General features: G+C 36.4%; 1 protein-coding gene across 8 annotated transcripts in view; it reads left to right on the forward strand.

Annotated features, from left to right (window-relative positions):
* B3GNTL1 (UDP-GlcNAc:betaGal beta-1,3-N-acetylglucosaminyltransferase like 1) overlaps positions 1 to 19759 on the forward strand; it is a 124078-nt gene that overhangs the window by 79656 nt on the left and 24663 nt on the right. For all 8 annotated transcript variants that reach the window (XM_040530901.1, XM_040530898.1, XM_040530899.1 and 5 more), the window contains 2 exons: positions 6727 to 6822; positions 14564 to 14688. In XM_040530901.1, the coding sequence (XP_040386835.1) occupies positions 6727 to 6822; positions 14564 to 14688 (221 nt within the window). The remainder of the gene's footprint in view (positions 1 to 6726; positions 6823 to 14563; positions 14689 to 19759) is intronic.

Here is a 19759-nt window from a genome sequence, read left to right on the forward strand (position 1 = left end):
CTTGACATGTATTAGGTCCCTTTCATTATGAGAAATGTACGTGTGTATGAAATCTTATGCTGACGTACTGTAAAATTTTTTTTCCTGGTTAATATATAAGAAAGTGTATTGTGGGATAAAAAATTTGAAACAAAGTGCAATACGCTGGTATTAGGCCATTTACATAAAACAAAACTCTGATAATAGTTTCATTTCCCTCCCATGAAATATGTTGCTTTTTTCTTTTTCACTAGCAGTGAAATTTCTTTTTCTAAAATAATTGAATAACTGACTTTTATTTTCTGTCTTTTCTTTTGTTCTCCCATTCACAATTTTGAAGTGATACAGAATGCAACTCTTGCGACACTGGAATGCATTCAGTACTTTGATACCCCGCAAAGACTTGTGTTATGATGGAAGACATGAGGGAGGGATTTAGGGTAAAGTTAGCTTTGATTTCCTGAAGAAAACATTCTGCTATTGTAGTTGTTAATCAAATACTGAGAGTCTGTAGTTTTTTTCTTCTTTTTTTTCTCTTTACCTTCTCTAAATGTTAAAAGCCTATGGCAGGGGGACGGGGTGAGGAACACAAAAGAAATCCTATTTGTATTGAAAGAAAATATAGCAAGTCTGCGTGAATATCTAGAATTTCTCCTGTGGATCTTTTGCATATACATTAAGACACAGCTGAACTGCAAATCCAAATCTGTTTACCTACAATGCTATGTTCATTTAGAAGATGCTTGTTTTTCATTCATTTAACTGAGGCTTCTATCTTCCTCCACTCCCAAGATGCTTGCAACTTCTAGTATGTTAACATCGATTTGAGTGAGCATTAGTAGGCGATGTTATGCTTCTGCATAAACCTGAATACTCAAAAATATTTAAGCATTATACTGTTTCTCTCTCAAAATACTTGTATCTTAAAATTCATTGAAATTAAGATTTCCCAGGAGATTTACTCGTGTCAATTCAACATGAATTTTTGAAGGTGGTGTGTGGAAAAGTTTCACATACTGCTTTCTATGTGAACATACTGCTTTCTATGTGCATTTGCTTTCATCTTTACTGTCTTTACTAGTATGTTTTAGAGAAGCAAACAACTGACTACTCTGTTAATTGTGGCCATGGCATCACTCACTTTAAAAGGCACATTGTCTTATTATCTTTACTGCACAACGTGTGGGGAGATGAAATTGGAGGGGAAAGAAGTCTGGAAGATAGGGAAGTAAAAGATTATTAAAATGCTTGGCTAACAGCAGTGTATACTCACCAGAGTAGGCACTCCTTGTTAGTGGAGCAGCAGACATTCCTGGGAGGAAACAGTATGCATTCAAAGCAAACAAATTTTTCCAGACCTTTGCAGGGCTAGTGTGATTATCATCATTCTGTATATGTTTTTTTCTATATACAAAATATTAAATAATAATTTATAAACATAGTTGATGTTTTTATAAGCAGGAGATTAATAATAATTACTTTCAAATCACATTCAGAGCGCTAAAGATCTCATGTCCTTTTCCTGAGTTCCTGAGTGGAATTATCGTAGTATTGGGAAAAGGATTTTCATACATCTCTGAGATGAAAATTGCAGTGTAAGTATGGATTTTGTTATAACTTGGAATATTTCAGTTATATCTTACCTTCATTTGGGTACTGTTTCCAAATCTGAAAGACCTATTGAGTCTTCATCTTGCAAAAATACCAACTGATGTGTCCAAAAGTCAGACGGAAGGGTCACGTTAAAGATTTATTATGTGAGCATTGGTCAGTGTTCTAGCAGATTTCTTGTTTGTTCTGATCACAACATACCATCTGCTAATGCGACTTTAAGCAGCTTGTTTTCTCTCTTTCATGGTAAAAGCTCAGCATAAACAGCAAGCCAAGTAGACAACCTCTTGGTACAGAGTGCTTCATTTTACTGGATGGAGTCATTCTTCCATTGTACGTAGTTGACTCTTTAAATACTGGAAACTTTCCAAGAATTAGAGACTTGTTAAGGCATGGATGTTACAAAGACCACTTTTAGCAGCTTACAGACAAGAAAAAAAGATGTAAGACATGCTAAAATCATACAGGCTGTTCCTTTTGCATGCGTCTATTCTTTTGATTTCAGCAGTAGGTTAAGTCATCCTCATTAGTAGATAAAAGGTCTGAAAAAGACTAGAAGAATGGCATTTGCTATTGGGTTTTACTAGGAGTATTCAACTAAGAAAAAGAGATATTCAGCAGTAAAGGCAGCTCTCAATTATCCAGCACAATAAGGCTGGCATAGCTCACATAAAATCAAAAACACAATTCAATACATATGTATTAGAGTATAAAACCATAGTTAATGTATTTACCTCTGGAGAAATTGTAAACAAATTTTCTTTCAGAAGCAGATTTAAAAAAAAAGGTAGGTAGAGCGCAGCCTGATACAAGAAGCATTTATCCTGCATTTCATTCTTTGTGGCACTCTGTTGTAGCTAGAGATGTCAGGAGGAAGCGTGGCCATATTAATACACACCCTCTTACTCGTCTCAGACAGTGGTTTCACATCCAGCAGCTTACAGACTTGATATTAACATTTCCTATAACATAGGAAATTCTGTTCGTATAGAATTTTATGTTTTGATATACTGATCAAATAGCTATGAAAAGGGCTATCCTGTTTTTCTTAAAGTGAATGGCCTGGTGAAAAGCACTAGGAATGTAATAAAGTGTGAGGGATAAGGGTGTTTGGTCAAACAAACACTGCTTTAAACAAATTTGCCCTCTCTTCCCAGTACTACTGCCTTCCTGGCAGCTCTGCTTGCATCATGAGAGGCGGAAGTGAGCAGGGATTTGTGCGAGGGATCCATGCACTGTGTCCCTCGAGATTTAGGTACACTTTAGAAAGTGTTAAAATATACCACAAATGTTTTAGTGATATTTCTTTTAATGTAATGCTATATCTCTCTTAAAAGCTTCTAGGCTTTCAGGAAAACAGTCTACATATGAAAGCAAACACTTTTAGGTGTTATCATTTAGTATTATTGTTGTTATTAATATATCTACTTGATCCTTGGAACAAAACTAGATGACAATAAAAGTTCTAAACAATTTAAGAAATGCAGTGCTGAAATAGCAGCCTGTCCAAGTCACCTTGAAAATGAAGAAGGTGGATTCCAAGTTAATTATGACAACACCATGGTCTTCGGGAATTCTAAATCTGAACAGATTTCTTCCTTCATCTACAAGCTGTATCGTCATTTTTGACAAGCTAGTTTCATTCACCTGTAATCCTTACAGCATAGTATGTACAGCAATGACTGTTAGTGAGCATTCATTTTCCAACACAGCCATGCTTGAGAGGTTCACAGGTCTGAATTGCTTTCCAATACGCTGAAGTAACTCCTCCGGTTGATCTCATACAGGTGTACAGGATTCAGTAATTAATAAAAGACATTAAGATCCCAAGGTGATGCTGGATATTTGGTGGGTAGAGCTGGAGAATGTTTCCAAGAAAACTAAACATAACAGTTACAGAGCTGCATCATAATTCAAATTCTACTTTTGGTGGATTTTCAGACTAAGGCTGGCATGTTCTGTTTGTTTGTCTTGTGTGAATCTTAAGTGGCAATCTCACAAAGTGAGAGGTTGCAGTTTCCATCACAGAGTCAGCCAATCTGACCTTTTTTTAACAGCTTGGCAAGTGTGTATGATAATAGAATAGGCAAAAAAGAAATCCCGAGGAGATTTTCCCATCCAACAAAACTAAGCAGAAATCTAGAATTTCCAAAATGCAGAAAGTTGAGGTTACTTTTTTTCCTCTTGAAGATGAACTTTCAAAACTTTTTTAAAGTTAGCTTTCAAAAGTTTGGCAGACACTGCAGCATTTCAATATCATGGAACCCATGTTAGGAGCTCAGTGTTCTTCCTGAGCCAGGTCCTCCCTTCGCTGTAAGTACTCACAGACAGAGGGTGTAGCCGTATATCACAGCTGGACTGATTAACTGCGGGCACTGACCAGAAAGGCAGGTCTTGTTTTCTTTTCTAAAACTTGTGCCTTCCCCCTCCACTGTCTCAGCAGTATCGCTAGGCTGACCCCTAACAGTGAATGAATTTAGAGAACTAAAGCTACAGAAAATGAACACTTAAAAAAAAAAAAAAGTGGAAAAGCACTTAAATTAATATAGATGTACTGTAAAGCTAGACTTTGAGCAGAAAGTTCCCCCTATCAGCTTAATGATTGCGTATAGATTATCTATAGTGCTGCTGAAAATAATGGTCTTGTCCTCTGTTTCCTGCATCCTCCTTTGTGCTAACCCTAGTGTTCATGGGGTTAGTTGGATCAGGGAACAGATTCAGCTGACAACTAACATAGCAAAAAGAAGAATCTCAGCGTCACAAACAACACTTTCAGCATAGCAAAGCACGAGGACAAGTATGTCCATTGTGGCAGCAGTAGCACGGATTTCAATTTCCTTAAGTTTGTTTTGACATCACCTTGTGAATGTTGATCTAGAAGCAGCTTTCTTTACCATTTCATGGACCCTTAACTGGTGTACTGTTCCGGGTTCAAAGACTTGCTTGAAGGATAAAATCCTGAAATGACATGTGGCAGTCCAGCCACCTCATCATCAGTCTGAGCTTTGTGTGATTCCAAGCACTATGGTATCATTTCTGAGAGGGACAGTGAGACATAGATGTAGGAAAGACATCAGTGTTTGCAGCATGTGATGATGCTTTTGCTTTTCTCAGTTCTCAGTGTTTCAGCTTTGTCCTATTTGCTTTTACTTTAGTATTATACTTCATTTGAACACAGATTGTCTAAGATATTTGGGACGTATGCTCTGCACATGAGCATGACTAATTACAGTGAGCTACATCCTTAAGATTAAGCACATCTATGTTCCCTGATGAACCTGGCTGTGCTGAGGAAATGGCATTCTAGCCTCTCCAAACACACTTCTTGTATTCCAATAGGCTCAAGACTGTCTTTGAAGATTTTCTTTCATTCAGAAATGAGATTGAATGCAATGCATTCTAGCCTAGCTTTTCTCCCTACTGTCGTTTTCTTTTGGGATTACTGTTTGGCCATTGTTCAGTTCAGGCCGTACTCAATTGCCCTTGTAATTAGTGTGGAGCTAATAACCATGTACTGACTAATCATGTCTGCTCTGATTTTCTGGGATTGTTTTGACTCTTTCAGCTCCAACTGGCTTTTGTGGGGAGTTTTTGACGTTTAGCACCTCTGCAAACAGTGTACTTCAGTTATGAACAAGCTGTTAATGTGTTAAGTCGTAGCCATTAAGTGACAGTATTATTCTGACTAAATGTGACAGCCTAAAAAGTGAGTATCTTTGTCCAAGTGAGTCACCCTAGGATCCCTCATAGACAATGAGGTTCTACCATTCTGGTTGTGGAGGAAGAAGGCAGTGTGTTTCCTTGCAAAGTGGATGCCTGCGTTTGATCAGATGATTTGTGCCATAAGAAAAGTGGGAATAAATTACCTGTTGACTTTTGATTAGACTTCTCTGCTTTGCTTGGAGACCCGATTTAAGTGTCTGTATAGAACTGGGGGTGTAAGATTTGGGTCTTAAGTTCGTGTTTATGTGTGGAAGTGGAAATTGACAGATACAAGCAAAGTTTGAGGAGCTCCATCCAAGGTTGAAGTCAGGAGGAACACTGATAGGATGTAAATGCTTAGATGCACATGACAAAATTTGCATTTGTGCACTAGTGCTCAAGACTTTCAACTCTACAGGAATATTAGTATTGCCACTATATAGCATGCTACAGAATCATCTGCTCATAAGATCAGCATTTTCATTAGTGTTTGGAGATTGGCAGTAATCATGAGGTTTCTTTCCTTTTGCCTTTGTAAATGAGGCTGTGCTCCTTATTTCCTGCACAGTTCTTGGAAGCAGGCATATTATCTTGTCTTAACTTTGCACGTTCTGTTTGACAAGTTCAGTCTCTTGTTTGGCCAGATAATTCATCTTGTAATAAAAGAAAGAATCAGTTTACCTTCCATAATCCAGATTCTGGTTTATTTCATGGTTTTGTTTACAGCAAGTTTGTTTAAAGCTTCAAGGACTGATCTGTGTAGTTCTTGGCTGTCACTATTCAAGAGGATGAAATTAATAGCCACTCCCTTTTCAGTCCCTAAAGCATTTTCTTTTTCAACAACCTTTTAAGGTAGGTACCACTGGGTAGCAAATCCATAGAGCTCTGGTAATGATTAAAATAAATTGTATCTTACCTGTCCAAGCTTGATTAAGCTTTAAATGTCTTTGGCAGAAATAAAAGATCAATAAAACTTCTTGCTTAATGTATGTATCAGGAATACAAAATGGAAAAATCAATGCAAGATTCTAGAGTTTAAGAACTTTAACTTTCAAGATTCTTCTCAATTCCTTCCCTTCAGTATCAGCTGTGGCACTTTTAGTAGAACAGTCATTTCCAGTGTGTTTCTCAAAATTTGAAATATAGTCCTCTACATGTGTTGCAACTTATGATAGAATATAAAGTTAAGAAATATGAAGTAGGAATTAGATTAATTTGTCTGTGACAGCTCAAAGATGCTGGTATACACTACATCTTAGGCACGAAGCATATGCTTAATTCTAAGCACTTGAATTAGTGATAAAAATTGCTGGATATTAAGTATAAGCATAAGTATTTTTAAGGTTTTATGTGAATGCATAACCTTTATGTTGTTCCCCAACAGGTGCTACTTTGACATTCTCTTAATTAAGACTTTTTTCACCTTTTTTCTAGGTGTTTACCTCCCATGGACCTACTGTGATCATGCCAACCTGGTTCTGTTCTCGAGAATGGTTTTATCATGTGGGAAAATTTGATGAGGGTGGAAAAGTGAGTGATAATCTAATTCAGAGCCATTTGGACCCATTCTGTGTGTTTTGGAGCTTAGGGGTTTTGTTTCTACTGGTTTGAGTGAGGTTTTAGGGCTAGAACGGGTAGTTCTGATTTTTTTTATTCTTTTGAAAGCCTTCATTTATTAGTACTATAGAGAAATCTGCTACGGCTATTTAGTATTTTATTATTTAAACCACAACTTAACATTGTTATTCTTTTTACAGGGCTCTAAACGGAGCTCTCCTGTGCTATGCAGTGTGTTTATATATTATATATATGTATACTACATAAATATATACACACATATACATGTGTGTGTATGAGGATATACAAATATTATCCTTTGGTCTGCCAAAAAAAAATGTAATTTAAAGATATGGCAGACGGAAGAGAAGTGTTTAGAGTGGTGAAAAGATTTGCTCTTACTTAGGTGACGGGTGAGCGGCAGAACTGGGAACAGTGCCTGCCTCCCAATACAACCTACGTTTGCTGACTCATGCTCTTAATTTCTTTTTTAATATAATTCCTTATCATTATATTTTCATTCTCTGAAGAATACATTTGACTTAACTTCTTGGGCAATGTAAGTAAGCTCAAAAAAGAAAGAAAGCTAAAACACAATAAGGACAACAGCAAGCCTAATGATAAAGATCAAGGTTAGATTGAATAGACCATTATTCTGTTCTCTTTGTTTTTACTTTTGATTTTCTTTACTTTGTTCTGTTTTTTTTGTGTGTGTGTGTTTCTTTTTTTCTGCTTCTTTCTTTATTGTTTTTGCTTTGTATATAATCATGTAGGAGCTATGCCACCAGTTATTTAGATGTAATAAGTCAACAATATTAATCCTAATGATTTTTCAGCAGCCATGTAAGATATGGCCTTCAAGTCTTAAAAATTAGCAGTGATAAGTTAAAAATTTTGTTTTTCCCCATCATGAACTGTCCAACATGTCAAAATTCAGACTCTGGCTAATATGGAGGACCTTCAGCAAAAATACCCTTCTAACACGGGTTGCAACAGGTCATAAGCAGTTAAATCAAACCTTTGTCATATGAAGGTTTAGAGGAAAATCAGGTCCTAAATTGTTTAACATTTAGCACTGTAAGTATTTAGCATTGGTCTAACTCTTTTCCATTTGAAAATAATTTGAGGCAAAGATTTTCTGTATATATCAATAGTTTGTTATAAAGTGGTGCTGTTATGAACCCAGTAATGAATACTTTTAACAATCTTTTTCTTGTGTGTGTATGTTCTGACCTGACCCATCATCTGATTATATTAACTTGATCACTTCCATCTCCATTTTTGAGTTACTATTTAACAGTATGACCTCTTAAGTGTCATATTGCTGCAAATAAACACAGAAGCAGGCCAACAAATGTCCACATCTCAGCCTTCTCCATTTGCTAAACTGTTTGCATGCCAAAAAGCTGCATTTCTCATTTGGAATTAAATCCAAACACCTGTTCTTCATATTTCAGTGCTTAGTACAAATGGAATATAGTTCTTCCATGGAAGAAATGGTCATTTGATGTTTATGTTAATAGTATGGGTGGACTGATAGAATATAAATATGTAAGCTGTGATGTAATCTTTTATTAGAGGTAGGTATGCATGTATCTTTCTGTCTATCTAGGCTTTATGCGAAACAGATTTTTCTAAATGTTTACAAAATGTATTTAGAAATAAAATTCTTTCTGGTCAAGATCTGCAGATGTTGGGAATATATTCCTTTTGTGTAATCTCCGTGTCAATGTCCAAGTACAACGCCAAGCAGTATTTTCAGAAATGGTGACTAAGAACCCTGACAGGTTTGCTTTATGCACCAATTGCTAATTAAATAAAATTGTTGAGATGTTTTTTATGCAACCTCTGAGATATGACAATTAAAGAACTACTTGAAGGTATTTGATTTTATAGCAAACTCTAATTATGTGCTGAGACTAAGGTAACACAATAGAAATGGCCACAAGCCTAGAAGATAACTTTTTAACTAACATCTGCTGCTAGGAGAAGAGTTATGTGAACCATATTTCTGACTTATCTTTTCAGGAAAATAAAGGGAAATAATCTTCATGTTACCCAACCAATTTAGATAAGGAATGCAATATGTACTTATTAAAAGAAGTAGCAGGACTTTACTAAACCCATCAGAAATTACACTTGAAAATTAGGGTGTGACATTAGCCGCATGATTGTTTTTGCCTGTATACTTTTTGGTGTCTTCTAACAGCTAGCATCCTGGGTGAAAAGTCATAACTGTGACTAAAAGCTATGCTGAGAACAAATCTACAGGGTCTTATACAATATGAACAGCAGATTTCGAAGCTATATAATCTGTTAAAGTAAGGAACATAAAAGGTCATTCACATTGGTAGACATGTCTGCTTCTTCCTAAGCAAAATTACTGGTTTGCATATTTGATACTGCACTTCCATTGCATATAAAACCAGTATTTTGTAGTTGTGGCTACCTGGCCCTGCTTCTACCAAAATGTATTCTTCAGATGGAACTTCAGATTTTGTTTGTTTGTTGTTAATGGCCAGGTGAAGATCACAGGGAAGGTAAGTTATTTGTCTTTTAGCAAGTCATTCTTCTGTTCTAGTTGTTTGTCAGTAATGGCACTACGCTAAAAAAAAACTGGTTTGTTGCTTTAGGTAAATGCAGTAAGAAATCTAGGGTACAATAATAACAGTGTAATTGAGCATTGCTTACCTGTAGGCTCCTCTGCATGCAAACGTGGCAAATTGTGTAGTCTTGGCTATATTCAAGCAGTATTGTTCTTGACATCCTGACAATACCATGCCATGCTTGTTTCTTTCTCTAGAGTTTTAATTGGTCTCAAATTTCAACGTAGAAATGCTTCTCTTTGAACTGCAGCCTGTCACCTCTGCATTTAACCTTCCTTTTTAAGTGTATGAAAAGTAAAAATAGAATGGTTGACTTAAAGTTCTAAACTAATCTTAATGTGTAAACGGGGAAATTATTCTTAATGAGCCCCAGAAGGAGTAGCATGTTATAAGCCATTGGCCTTTCTGAATGCAACTGTGGTTCAGAACAAAGTGTCAGAAGCTTGGTTTTGATAAAGGGTCACAAAAGCCAGGAATTGAGGAGGTGTCAAAGTATGCTTTGGTGCAAAGGAGGCTGTAGCACATGCTGCAAAGCTCTAAGGTAACTTTGTAGTCTGTAAGGAGGTAACTAATATATTTTTCCATTTTTCTCTGCCAGAGCACTCCAATATTCCCTCCAGAAGAGCAGGCAGTTACAATAAGGCATGAAAGGTAAAAGGCTAAGTAGGAATTTGTTTTTTCAGAACATGAATTAAAATACAGTCAGTCTGTCAAATAACCTATCAAAATGCTCTGGAGAAAAAAAATCTGGATAAAGCACAGGCACTAATGTTTTTGGCTTGGTATAGCTAAGGCTGAACAGAGATAAGTATTTGATCTAAAAACAAATGAAAGTGATGGAGCCAATGATAAATTATGCTTTATAAGCTGTTTGAAAATTAACCCATACTCCATGCCTAATGACATTTGTTCTAGTCTATTATTAAATACGATGTAGAATTTACTGCATTCTTTCCATTTGACACCCCCATCACCTTTGTTAACTGAAGTTCTCTGTGCCAATACAATTGGATGAAAGAATTTTTTTTTGTTTCCTCTAACGTGTTATTTTCCAAACAATGAAGCAAATTTAACATTATTACAGGCGTCAGGCCTTATAACTAAGGCAAAATGATTTAAAACCATGTTTGGATGGGAACCAAAAGAGGGTGTGACAGATTTGCAGAGAGACATAAGTATATCTTGGATAATCCTGAAGAGAAGCTATTAATAGCAATTTAATATGGAGTTAGCTTGTGGTTAGTCTGCTTTCACACCTTTGTTGACTATCCTGAAGAAAGTGAATATAGGGAATATTTTTATTAATCGGAATTTCTCTTTGAAATAAGTAATTTCAATTAGAAGTTCCTGAAAATACTGAAAGATAGATAATTCTTGATAAATCACTTCAGTTGTGAATTCATTTCATTTTTCAATTTAAATTAGAGAAGAACTGCAATTTCTTATTTAATTATAGCTTCCAGCAGCTTAATAGCTCTTCCTGTGAGCAGTGCACTTTGAGCACCAGCTGAAGCTGAGCAACAGATTTTAGTGCCTGGCAGAACAGCATTTGTTTCTAAGGAAAAATCCTTCATTTAAAAGAGGATGTGTTTTGTGTTCACCTTCGTGCTACCGACCCCTCTGCATGCGTTAGTTCTGTAAATCCAAGACTTAGCTCAAGACTTTGAGGAAATACTCTTGGACAGCTGTTGGCTTAAGTACTTTGAAAGAATAAGTAGTTTGGTTTTTACTCAACAGCTCAGTTACAAGAGCTGAGGAACAGCATTGCACAGAGGGCAACTTTTCATTAAAAGCCCCCCAGAAATTGTTGATAAGTGTCCTCATCCTCCAGATTCTTCTCATTTTAGGAACTGTATAGGCTGGGCATAAGATACCGACCACTGATGCGGAGCTGCAAAATTTGTAGCCAGAATTGCTTGTTGTAGTGGTAGCTGGCTTGCAGCTCCTTGCCAAGTACATTGTTGAGGACACTGTAGCTGGAATTCAGTTTCATGCGCAGGCATCTGCAAGGAGTATGAAATGAGCTGTGAGGAGATAAGAAAAGAAGAATCATGGAATGATTAGTTTGGTCCCTGAGCAAGGAATTACTTCAGTTCAACTTAAGGTCTGCCTGACATCCCACTATGCATACAAAATCAGTCCCCTCATCCATACAGACAAGTGTTAACACAGTCAAGTGATACCTGTCCAAAAAACTGGGTAAACACAAAACCTTCACCTCTTTAGTAGCAACATGTCAAAGCAAACTATTTATCTGAATGTGGCTGGTGCACGCTGCTTAGAACTGAGCAAGCGCAAACTGCATTTTTCCCTAGGAGCTGTAATCAGCAGCTGATCAGCACCTTGAGTGAAGCAGGCTGATGAGTTTTTCCCTTCGTGCAGCAGGACAGAAAGGGTTGGGTTTTGCCTATAATGTGGAAAATCCCATTTGTAGTTCAGTAACATGTAAACTGTGCAATTCAATTATATTTATTAATGCTGAAAGCTATTATGTGGTAGCCTATTGCTGAAATGCTAGATTGTTAATTGATACTTTTAGCTATGGGTATTCATTTTCCAAAAATATACTAAAATATCCCTTTAAGAATTAAGCAGCCTTTTCTTTGAAAGTTGTATTGTTTGACAAAGATTCCTGGTGTTTAAAATGCCATCTGGATCCAATAATGTGTCTCAATTGGCAAGAAACTCTTGTATTGCACCAAACTTACACGCTCAAGAGCCGTAGGAAGTCCCATCCCTGCAGGATCTATAACACAGTCAACATCTTTCCTCCCCTGAAAAATGTATGTCAGTGCTTCTCCTTTGTAATGTGAGAGGCCACTGCTGAGCAATACAAGGCACCTGCTCATTCCTAGGGGTGAGTGTACTTTATTTCAAAGTATTTCTGCTAGCTAAAGCAAAAGAGCACTCCAGAACCAAACAGCATTTTGAAAGATCCTTTTACTTCGGCAATAACTCTCGTTTTTTAATATACCAGTGGTTAAGTTGAACGATGTAAATGCATATCCAAAAGAAAAAGAGTTGCAGTTATGTATGTGATGTACTGAAATCTCCGAATCAAAATACGACTGCTGCAGCAAACTGGTACGTGCTGCAACATTTGTGCCCTGCCTGACACAGTCTGTTGTGTGGCTGGAAAAAGGTTTAGAGAAGAAGGTTTAAACCTTGCTGCTAACTCTCAGTAATTCCATTAAAGTTCAGAATAAGAAAAAGATAGAAAGGGCTATGAGATAAATGCAAAGAATCTGAGTTTGTGTTTTTCTTCTGTACTGATGCCTGTGGTTGCTGTCAGCTCCTCCAACCTCCCCCAGGTTTCTTTTGGGACTTTCACAGTAGGTTCATGTAAAGTATTAATTGCACAAAGTTCTCTAAAAGTTTTCTTCTGTATCTGAACTCAAGGTAGAAGTCAGACAAGTATTTACAAAGATGAACTTACAGATCAGCTGCCCTTACCAAGCAAGCCGATCAGAATCCATTGCATTTCTGAATCGGGGAGCGTGGTCCAGTCCAGCGCCTTAAATCAATCTATTACGTAGTGATGGCTGGAGCTGTGAAGTGCAGAGCTTGATTGCCTTCTGATTTCTCCCAAGATACATATGTTCAGCTGAGTATTTTGGATTTGTTTTCCAGGGTTCAAAGCTTTTTGTCTCATTCCCCTCCTCCCCCCATGACTGCTCAGTCCAGACCATGTCTGACATGAGCACTCAGCGTGGTGGGTATGAAAAACAGACACTGAACCCTACTGCTGTTGTAACTAGACGGCCAGAAGAAACCACAGGGGGATTTTGTGTCCAGAACTCTAATTTAGAGAATCTCCTTTTCTTAATTATGGAAGAAACTCAGAAGATGTGGTAATGGGGAAAAATATTCAACTCTTTTTTTTTTTTTTTTTTAAACTTGGGCTTTTATTATTTTTTTCTATTGAAATAGAATACGTACAGTTGAGGTTGAGGTTTATGCCCCCCTTACTCACCCATGTGAATACAAGTAAGAATAAGGAACAAATGTATTTCTCTATCTTTCATTTATTTTTCCTTCTCAAGTGTATATTTAGTTAAAACTTTGTCATGTTATCTTTCAGCTTTTTATTGATTCTACGCTTATTTGGCACAGTTGTTCTTTTTTTATTTTGATAAAGCCATGTGACCCTTTAAACACTAGGTTAGCGGAAAGAAAAATCTGTATATAAACATAGAAAAATTGATGTTCTAGCCATATTTCATTTTTTCAAGAAGTTGCACCATTGCACAATGTAAATAGATGCTGTGTTTTTATCTTCAGAGCAGGGCTGTAGCTTTAAAGGTGGTTTTATGCTTTGGTATGCATAACATGTAACTGAATACTGTGTGCTGTATGATTGCCTTTCTGACACACTGCCTCTGACATTAAGATCTTCTGATTTTAGGTGGGAAATGTTGCATATAATCATGATATTTCTAGTATTTTCTGAAGCCTGATAGATCCATAGTTCTAGAAGATTTTTTTTCCTGTGTTTCAGCACTATAGCTTGTAATTCCTTTATGAAGAACATGGCGTGGGAACATGTTGGAAGAAAAAAGGTTGTTAGTTTTTTGGATGTTGCCTTATTCCATTTTATTTTTTTAAATGGAATTTCATGTCTCTCATTATGGGGCCTAATTCACCTTTCCTAAGTAGAGACCAGAATATATATTTGTATGGCAACGGAAGAAAGAACACCAGTTCTATGAAAACAAAAACCCCACTCCCTGAAGTCACTGATCCCTTTCAGTAAATTACTTGGTTACTTGGCACTTCAGGCTTTGTGAACTGTAAGCAGCTGCGTTTCTCTCTTTACGGGACTGACATGTATCAAGCTTTTCCCTCTCAAAATGAGATGATGTTGATGATGTTTATTTTTCCACCTATGCTCTTGTGGTCAGCTGCAGTTCGTTTTCAAACAACACTGCTTGCTTTTTTAATAGTTTTATCTTTTCTACAGATGTTCAGGTAAGTTCATGGAGATGCACAGAAAGAATTTGAATAAAATGTTGTTAAACATTATTCATTTGGCAGAATGTAACTATATATTCAGATGTAACTATGAACACTGGTCACTTCTTGGTTTGAAATAACAGCTTCTCTTCCAGGGTGTTCCAGAAGATTTGTTATTTTTTTACAAACACATCCAAAAGGGTGGTGAAGTTGTTCGAGTAAACCATTGCCTTCTGCTGTACCGTTACCATCCACAGGCTGCAACTCATTCCGTCCTAGAGTAAGTTGAGGGATTTTTTTTGTAGAATATAAAAATTAGCTTCATCTTGGATGATTTTGGATGATTGATGCATAATCTCTAATGGTTTATTGTTGTATTGTTGTCTTTTTTTTTTTTAAAGCAGCAACTATAACAATATGCTACTAGTATCCTTTCTGTGTTGATGGAAGGTTAGTTTTCTTTGTTTTGTTGCCATAACTTGTTTTTGAGGAACGTACTGTAATGCTGGCATTGAAATTATGAACTGCAATCTTTGATCCCAATACTGGTGCCCAACACTTGGTGTACCTATGTGAAAGATTTAGTGTGGAGGGTGAGGGTGTTTTAGCATTGGAAAAATATTCCAAGAAATTGTTCAGCCTTTGCAGCTGTTCTTGAAATAATTTCACAATAGGTACTGTAAGAGCAATCAAGGGTTTTGGGGACTGCATTACAACAGTAGTATTTTCTCAGCTTCCAGTTACCATCCCTTCAGCTGAGACTGTAACTGATCATATGAGATCTTGTAAGCCGTCTGAATAACATCTCCAATTATTTCAATGGTGAATGGTCCCTTCATGGTAAAATTTTACTATTTTTTTAATATCTGAGGTTTTGCTTCTCATATTTTTTTGCCATATGAATCATAATCTAAGAAATATTTTTTTTATTGCAAATCCTGATTTCAAAAAGAACTGTTAGTTTTAAGAAGTAACCAGAACCTATTGTAATACCGACAAAAACCTTCTGTACAAAATATAATAAAAACTAAACCTTTCATCCGGTAATTTGAAGCAGTTACTTATATTATCTTCATATTTTGTAAGGTCTAAAGCATCTCAATCAGGTAATGATGTTTGAGAAATACCTCTGAGGATGTGTAGGAGTAATTATCTCAGATGCTTCCTTGTAAGCTGCTGTCTGCTGCTTTTACACTGATATTCTACCTTTGAAGATGTTAAGCTGTTGATGCTGATTCTTCTACATGCTTGCTTTATCTATCAAAGGTGCTCTTCCTGAGCAGAAGTACTGCAAGCTGAGCCAAAGTTATAACAACAACAACAAAGTTCCTTCTCTTATGTATTGACATTAATAAAAGGTTATGTGAGTTTTACTACCCTTTGGGGGTCCCACAACAAAAACACAGCAGTAATTAAGTAAACTGTTTTCTTACCAATTAATGACATAGACACACTTTTCAGTCAGACGTGTATGGCATTGTCTAGTAAAACTAAACATATTTTTGTATGCATTTTAGTTACATATCACTATATTATTGTATTGCTGTAAATACTTTGGTACAGTAGTGTATGTATCATATCATGGTCAGTGTGACTGTAGATCTTTATATGTACATATGTGTAAAAATCATTCAGCTCTGAAACAGTCACAAGCAAATAGAAGATACTTTTTGGATTTTGTAAACGAAGGTGAGATATGTTGTTTTCCTTTTTATTAGTATTTAAATATAAGTTGGGTCATTTTTTTTTTTTTTTTTTGTGTGTGATCATTTTGGCAGTTGGTTACAAACTTTTCAGCCATGCATCATGGGATGCTAGAGCTCTTGGAAGACTGTTGCTTGTGTCTGTGGGAAAACATCTTATTCTTGGAAATGAGTTTGGTCTGAATTTACTGCAAGCTGTTGCTTATTCAGATCTACAAGTTTGTGTGGCACAAGCACCCTGAATTACAACACACTGTGAGAATGTGGAAATACTGTAAACTGTTTCAGATGTGCAGCTTGCAGGTCCAAATTGGCGCCTTTCTTGTCTCATTCTAAGAAGTCAGGCGAGCCATTCTTCCTGTTGGCTTTTTCTTGGTCGTATTGTTAATAATATTTTGTGTGAACTTTCAAATATGAAGTTGTGTAATATCTCTTCTTATTGGCACGTTCCCCTGTTTATTGCCTCAATTGTAAAGGACTGGCCAGTGTTTGTGTCTGAAGACTTCAGTGTGCATTGTTGTTGTGGGACTCAACACAAAAGTGTATCATTTAAATTGGGGCTTTCCTAATTTGCCTTTTCTTCGCCTCAATTTATTTAATGCATGTTCTAGCTTTTCTAGAAGTCTTTTTTTGGAAGTATTTTTCTATGTTTTGTTTGAGCAGTTTTCTGTGACATTTTGCCTTTTGTCATTGGCCTGTTGCCTTCGCATTTTCAGAGTTAGACTAGACCTGGGTTATTTGGGAGTAGTAAACCAAGAACCAGATTAATATCTTGTCTGAGAGCAAAATGATGCGTATGGGAAAGCTGATACTTATAACAGTTTATGTCTAGTTTCGGTCTTAAAAAAAAAAATTAAATAGTTTGGAGGTAGTTAATAGGACTTGTTTATAAAAACGTGCATAATTCAGCCTTTCAGCAAAGACTTCAGTCACTTGCAGCCTATTGTGGACTGATTTCAGTTTATACAAGTGTCTTTCATTACTGTTCAAGGGACAAATGCCTGATCCTGCATTTTCAGTCTTGCTAAAGCATATATCAAACTATTTGGCAAGCAAAATTTCTTCATTTAGTAAGCATAATTGTAAACACTAATGATTTTTAGGTCATTTCCTATGATTAGTATTCTTCTGGAACAAATATCTAGAGGTGAAAGTATCTGTGAAGCAGGAAACAAAAACTTATTTGCATTCTCCCTTACCCTGGAGGCATCAGACTGAAATATTAAACGTTGTGGGTGTGTGACAGAATCTGAATGAAGTACAGTCTATATTTATATTTCTTTAAGTATGTACAGAAATATAAACTTTCTCATTGCAATTTTGTCTAAAGTCTATGATGGATGCTTACTAAATGTGAAGAACTATACAGCTTTTGAGAAACTTCACTTCAGCCAGGAATTACAACAAAAAATCCCACATATTGTATCTCTTGGATCTAAATCGGTTTATTTCACATTGTGGCTCGTATCCTAGGGCTGTGTGTACTTTGTGCTACATGGCTGCATTACATTGATCTGATAGAAGAGATGCTGTTAATAGTGAGAAGTACCGTAGTAAGAAAGTTTGTTGTATAATAAAAACATCATAAAATTCATAATTTTTATCTTGCAAAAAAGGAGAAAACTGTATATAAGACAGTGCACCTCACTGCAAGATAAAAATCAGTGTGGTGGAAGAGGAGCAATAAAATACTGTACTTGTCTTTAGGTGGTGTTTCTCATGAAGACGGACAGTTGGGGCAGGTAACAATCTTTGTAGCAATTTACAAACTTTTGGTCAACAGAAATTTAATATATGCAGAAAGTAAGGTTTGTACATTCCCACTGAGATTGAAGAGATTCTCTTTTATGCAGAAACTATGAAGCATGCTTAAATGATTTACAGTAATTTCATATGCTGTGTATTCGGAATGAGTATAATATTGTAAAAGCTCATTCTGCAGAAATACCCCAAATTACGTAATCTATTAAAACCATCTGGTTTCAGGCACAAGAAGCTTCCAGTGTCATTTAAGCAAAAGAGAACAAGCACTTACTATGAGACACACATTTGGTTGTTTTAGAGGTACTCGGAGGCATGGGTCTTGTATCACTGATGAGCATAGGAATGCCTGCTTCATTTCCTGCAAAAACATATGCGTCCCAGAATAGGCAGGAGTGAGGAATAGCATAACATATTCCTGTACAACTGCAGTAAAGATGAGGTCAACTGCATTTTTATCATCTATGTCTGCATTTGGCACTTCAATTAAGCATAGAAACTAATGACCTCATTAGATTCTTGAAAAGCAAATGGCATTAACATTGATAGTCTCCGTCTTTCTTAATAAGCCTTTCATGAAAAATAGGCCACAATGCAAACCATGCCTCAGTTAATGACCCACGACCTGAAGATGAACTCAGACATTAATAGAACCTATTAACAGTGTAAATGTAATAACTCAGTGGGACGATATAGTCCAGCAATTAATAAGTTCACGTGAAGTTCAACAGAGCAACAATGACAAAAAAAATCAGTTTATTCACCAGTATGGTCAAAGTTCAAATGAGATTCATTTCTGAATTTCTTGTGGATTATAAGGACCATGAATTTTGCATGCGAAGCTAGCTGAAAACAGCTAGCTATATAGAATCTGTTCTTTCAGCTCTCACTGTGATTGGAAAGTTCTTTGTTCTTCCATCTCTGGATTATCTATCAGGTGAGATTCACCTATAGTATAAAACTCTATTATCCTGCCATGAATAGAAAACCACTGGAAGAGGCTGGTCACTTGAATAGTTCTTCCTATCTAGTGTTACCTGAGTAGCATGTGGGAGCAATGTATGTAGGAAAGTCTGATTTATAGTATCACTTTGGATGGTAATCAATGCCTAAAATATCAGTACTGCTTAGGATATTGGGTTTGTATTTTTATATTTCACAAGTACTTGTACATCTGTCTTTGTTCTGCTGATTCACTTACGTAGCCTCACTGGGGGGAAGGAGGGAGAGGGAGTCGAGCATTATGGCGAGGTTTAACAGAGCTCAGACATTAAATCATATAGCTTTTATTGTCACATTATCTTTCATTTCAAAATAGGAATAGAGCAGATGTTTCTTGACTCCTGTATTCAGTCAGTAGGTCAGCACACATTTTAACAGAGCTCCATTGTTATATTACTTGGGTGGATGGTATGGTAATAACTGCTTGGGACTGAAGAGCATACTTCGTAGTCATTCTCACCCACAGCATGAATACCCGCAGTTTGCTCCTGCAGAATTTTGGCTCCTCTTCTTCCTTCCAGACTGCATAACTGAGGAGGGTTGAGGGGCCATGGCAAATGTGAAGACTCAAGAATGGCTTTCCAAGTTTGAAAAATGTATACTTCTAACCTTTCTTTTGTGAAGGAAAAAAAAAAGTGAAAAGAAAATTAAAGAAATGGGTAAAAAACAGTGTACTTCAAGCATTTGGGTCAAGGAAGAGTATTAGGATATGGGTACCCACTTCTGTAATCAGAAGAGTTTGTGTCACACCTTCTGGCTGAGGAAAATCTTCGTTAACTGAATACAGGCTAGGAAATGATACTAAAGGCGAAGTATTACCTTTAATGCTTTCTGATGTGGTAGGAAAAAGCAGCCTTGTTTTGGGATGGTACAGAATAATAATAC

Source organism: Cygnus olor, chromosome 18 (assembly GCF_009769625.2).
Source record: "Cygnus olor isolate bCygOlo1 chromosome 18, bCygOlo1.pri.v2, whole genome shotgun sequence".
In the NCBI taxonomy this organism is placed as follows: domain Eukaryota; kingdom Metazoa; phylum Chordata; class Aves; order Anseriformes; family Anatidae; genus Cygnus; species Cygnus olor.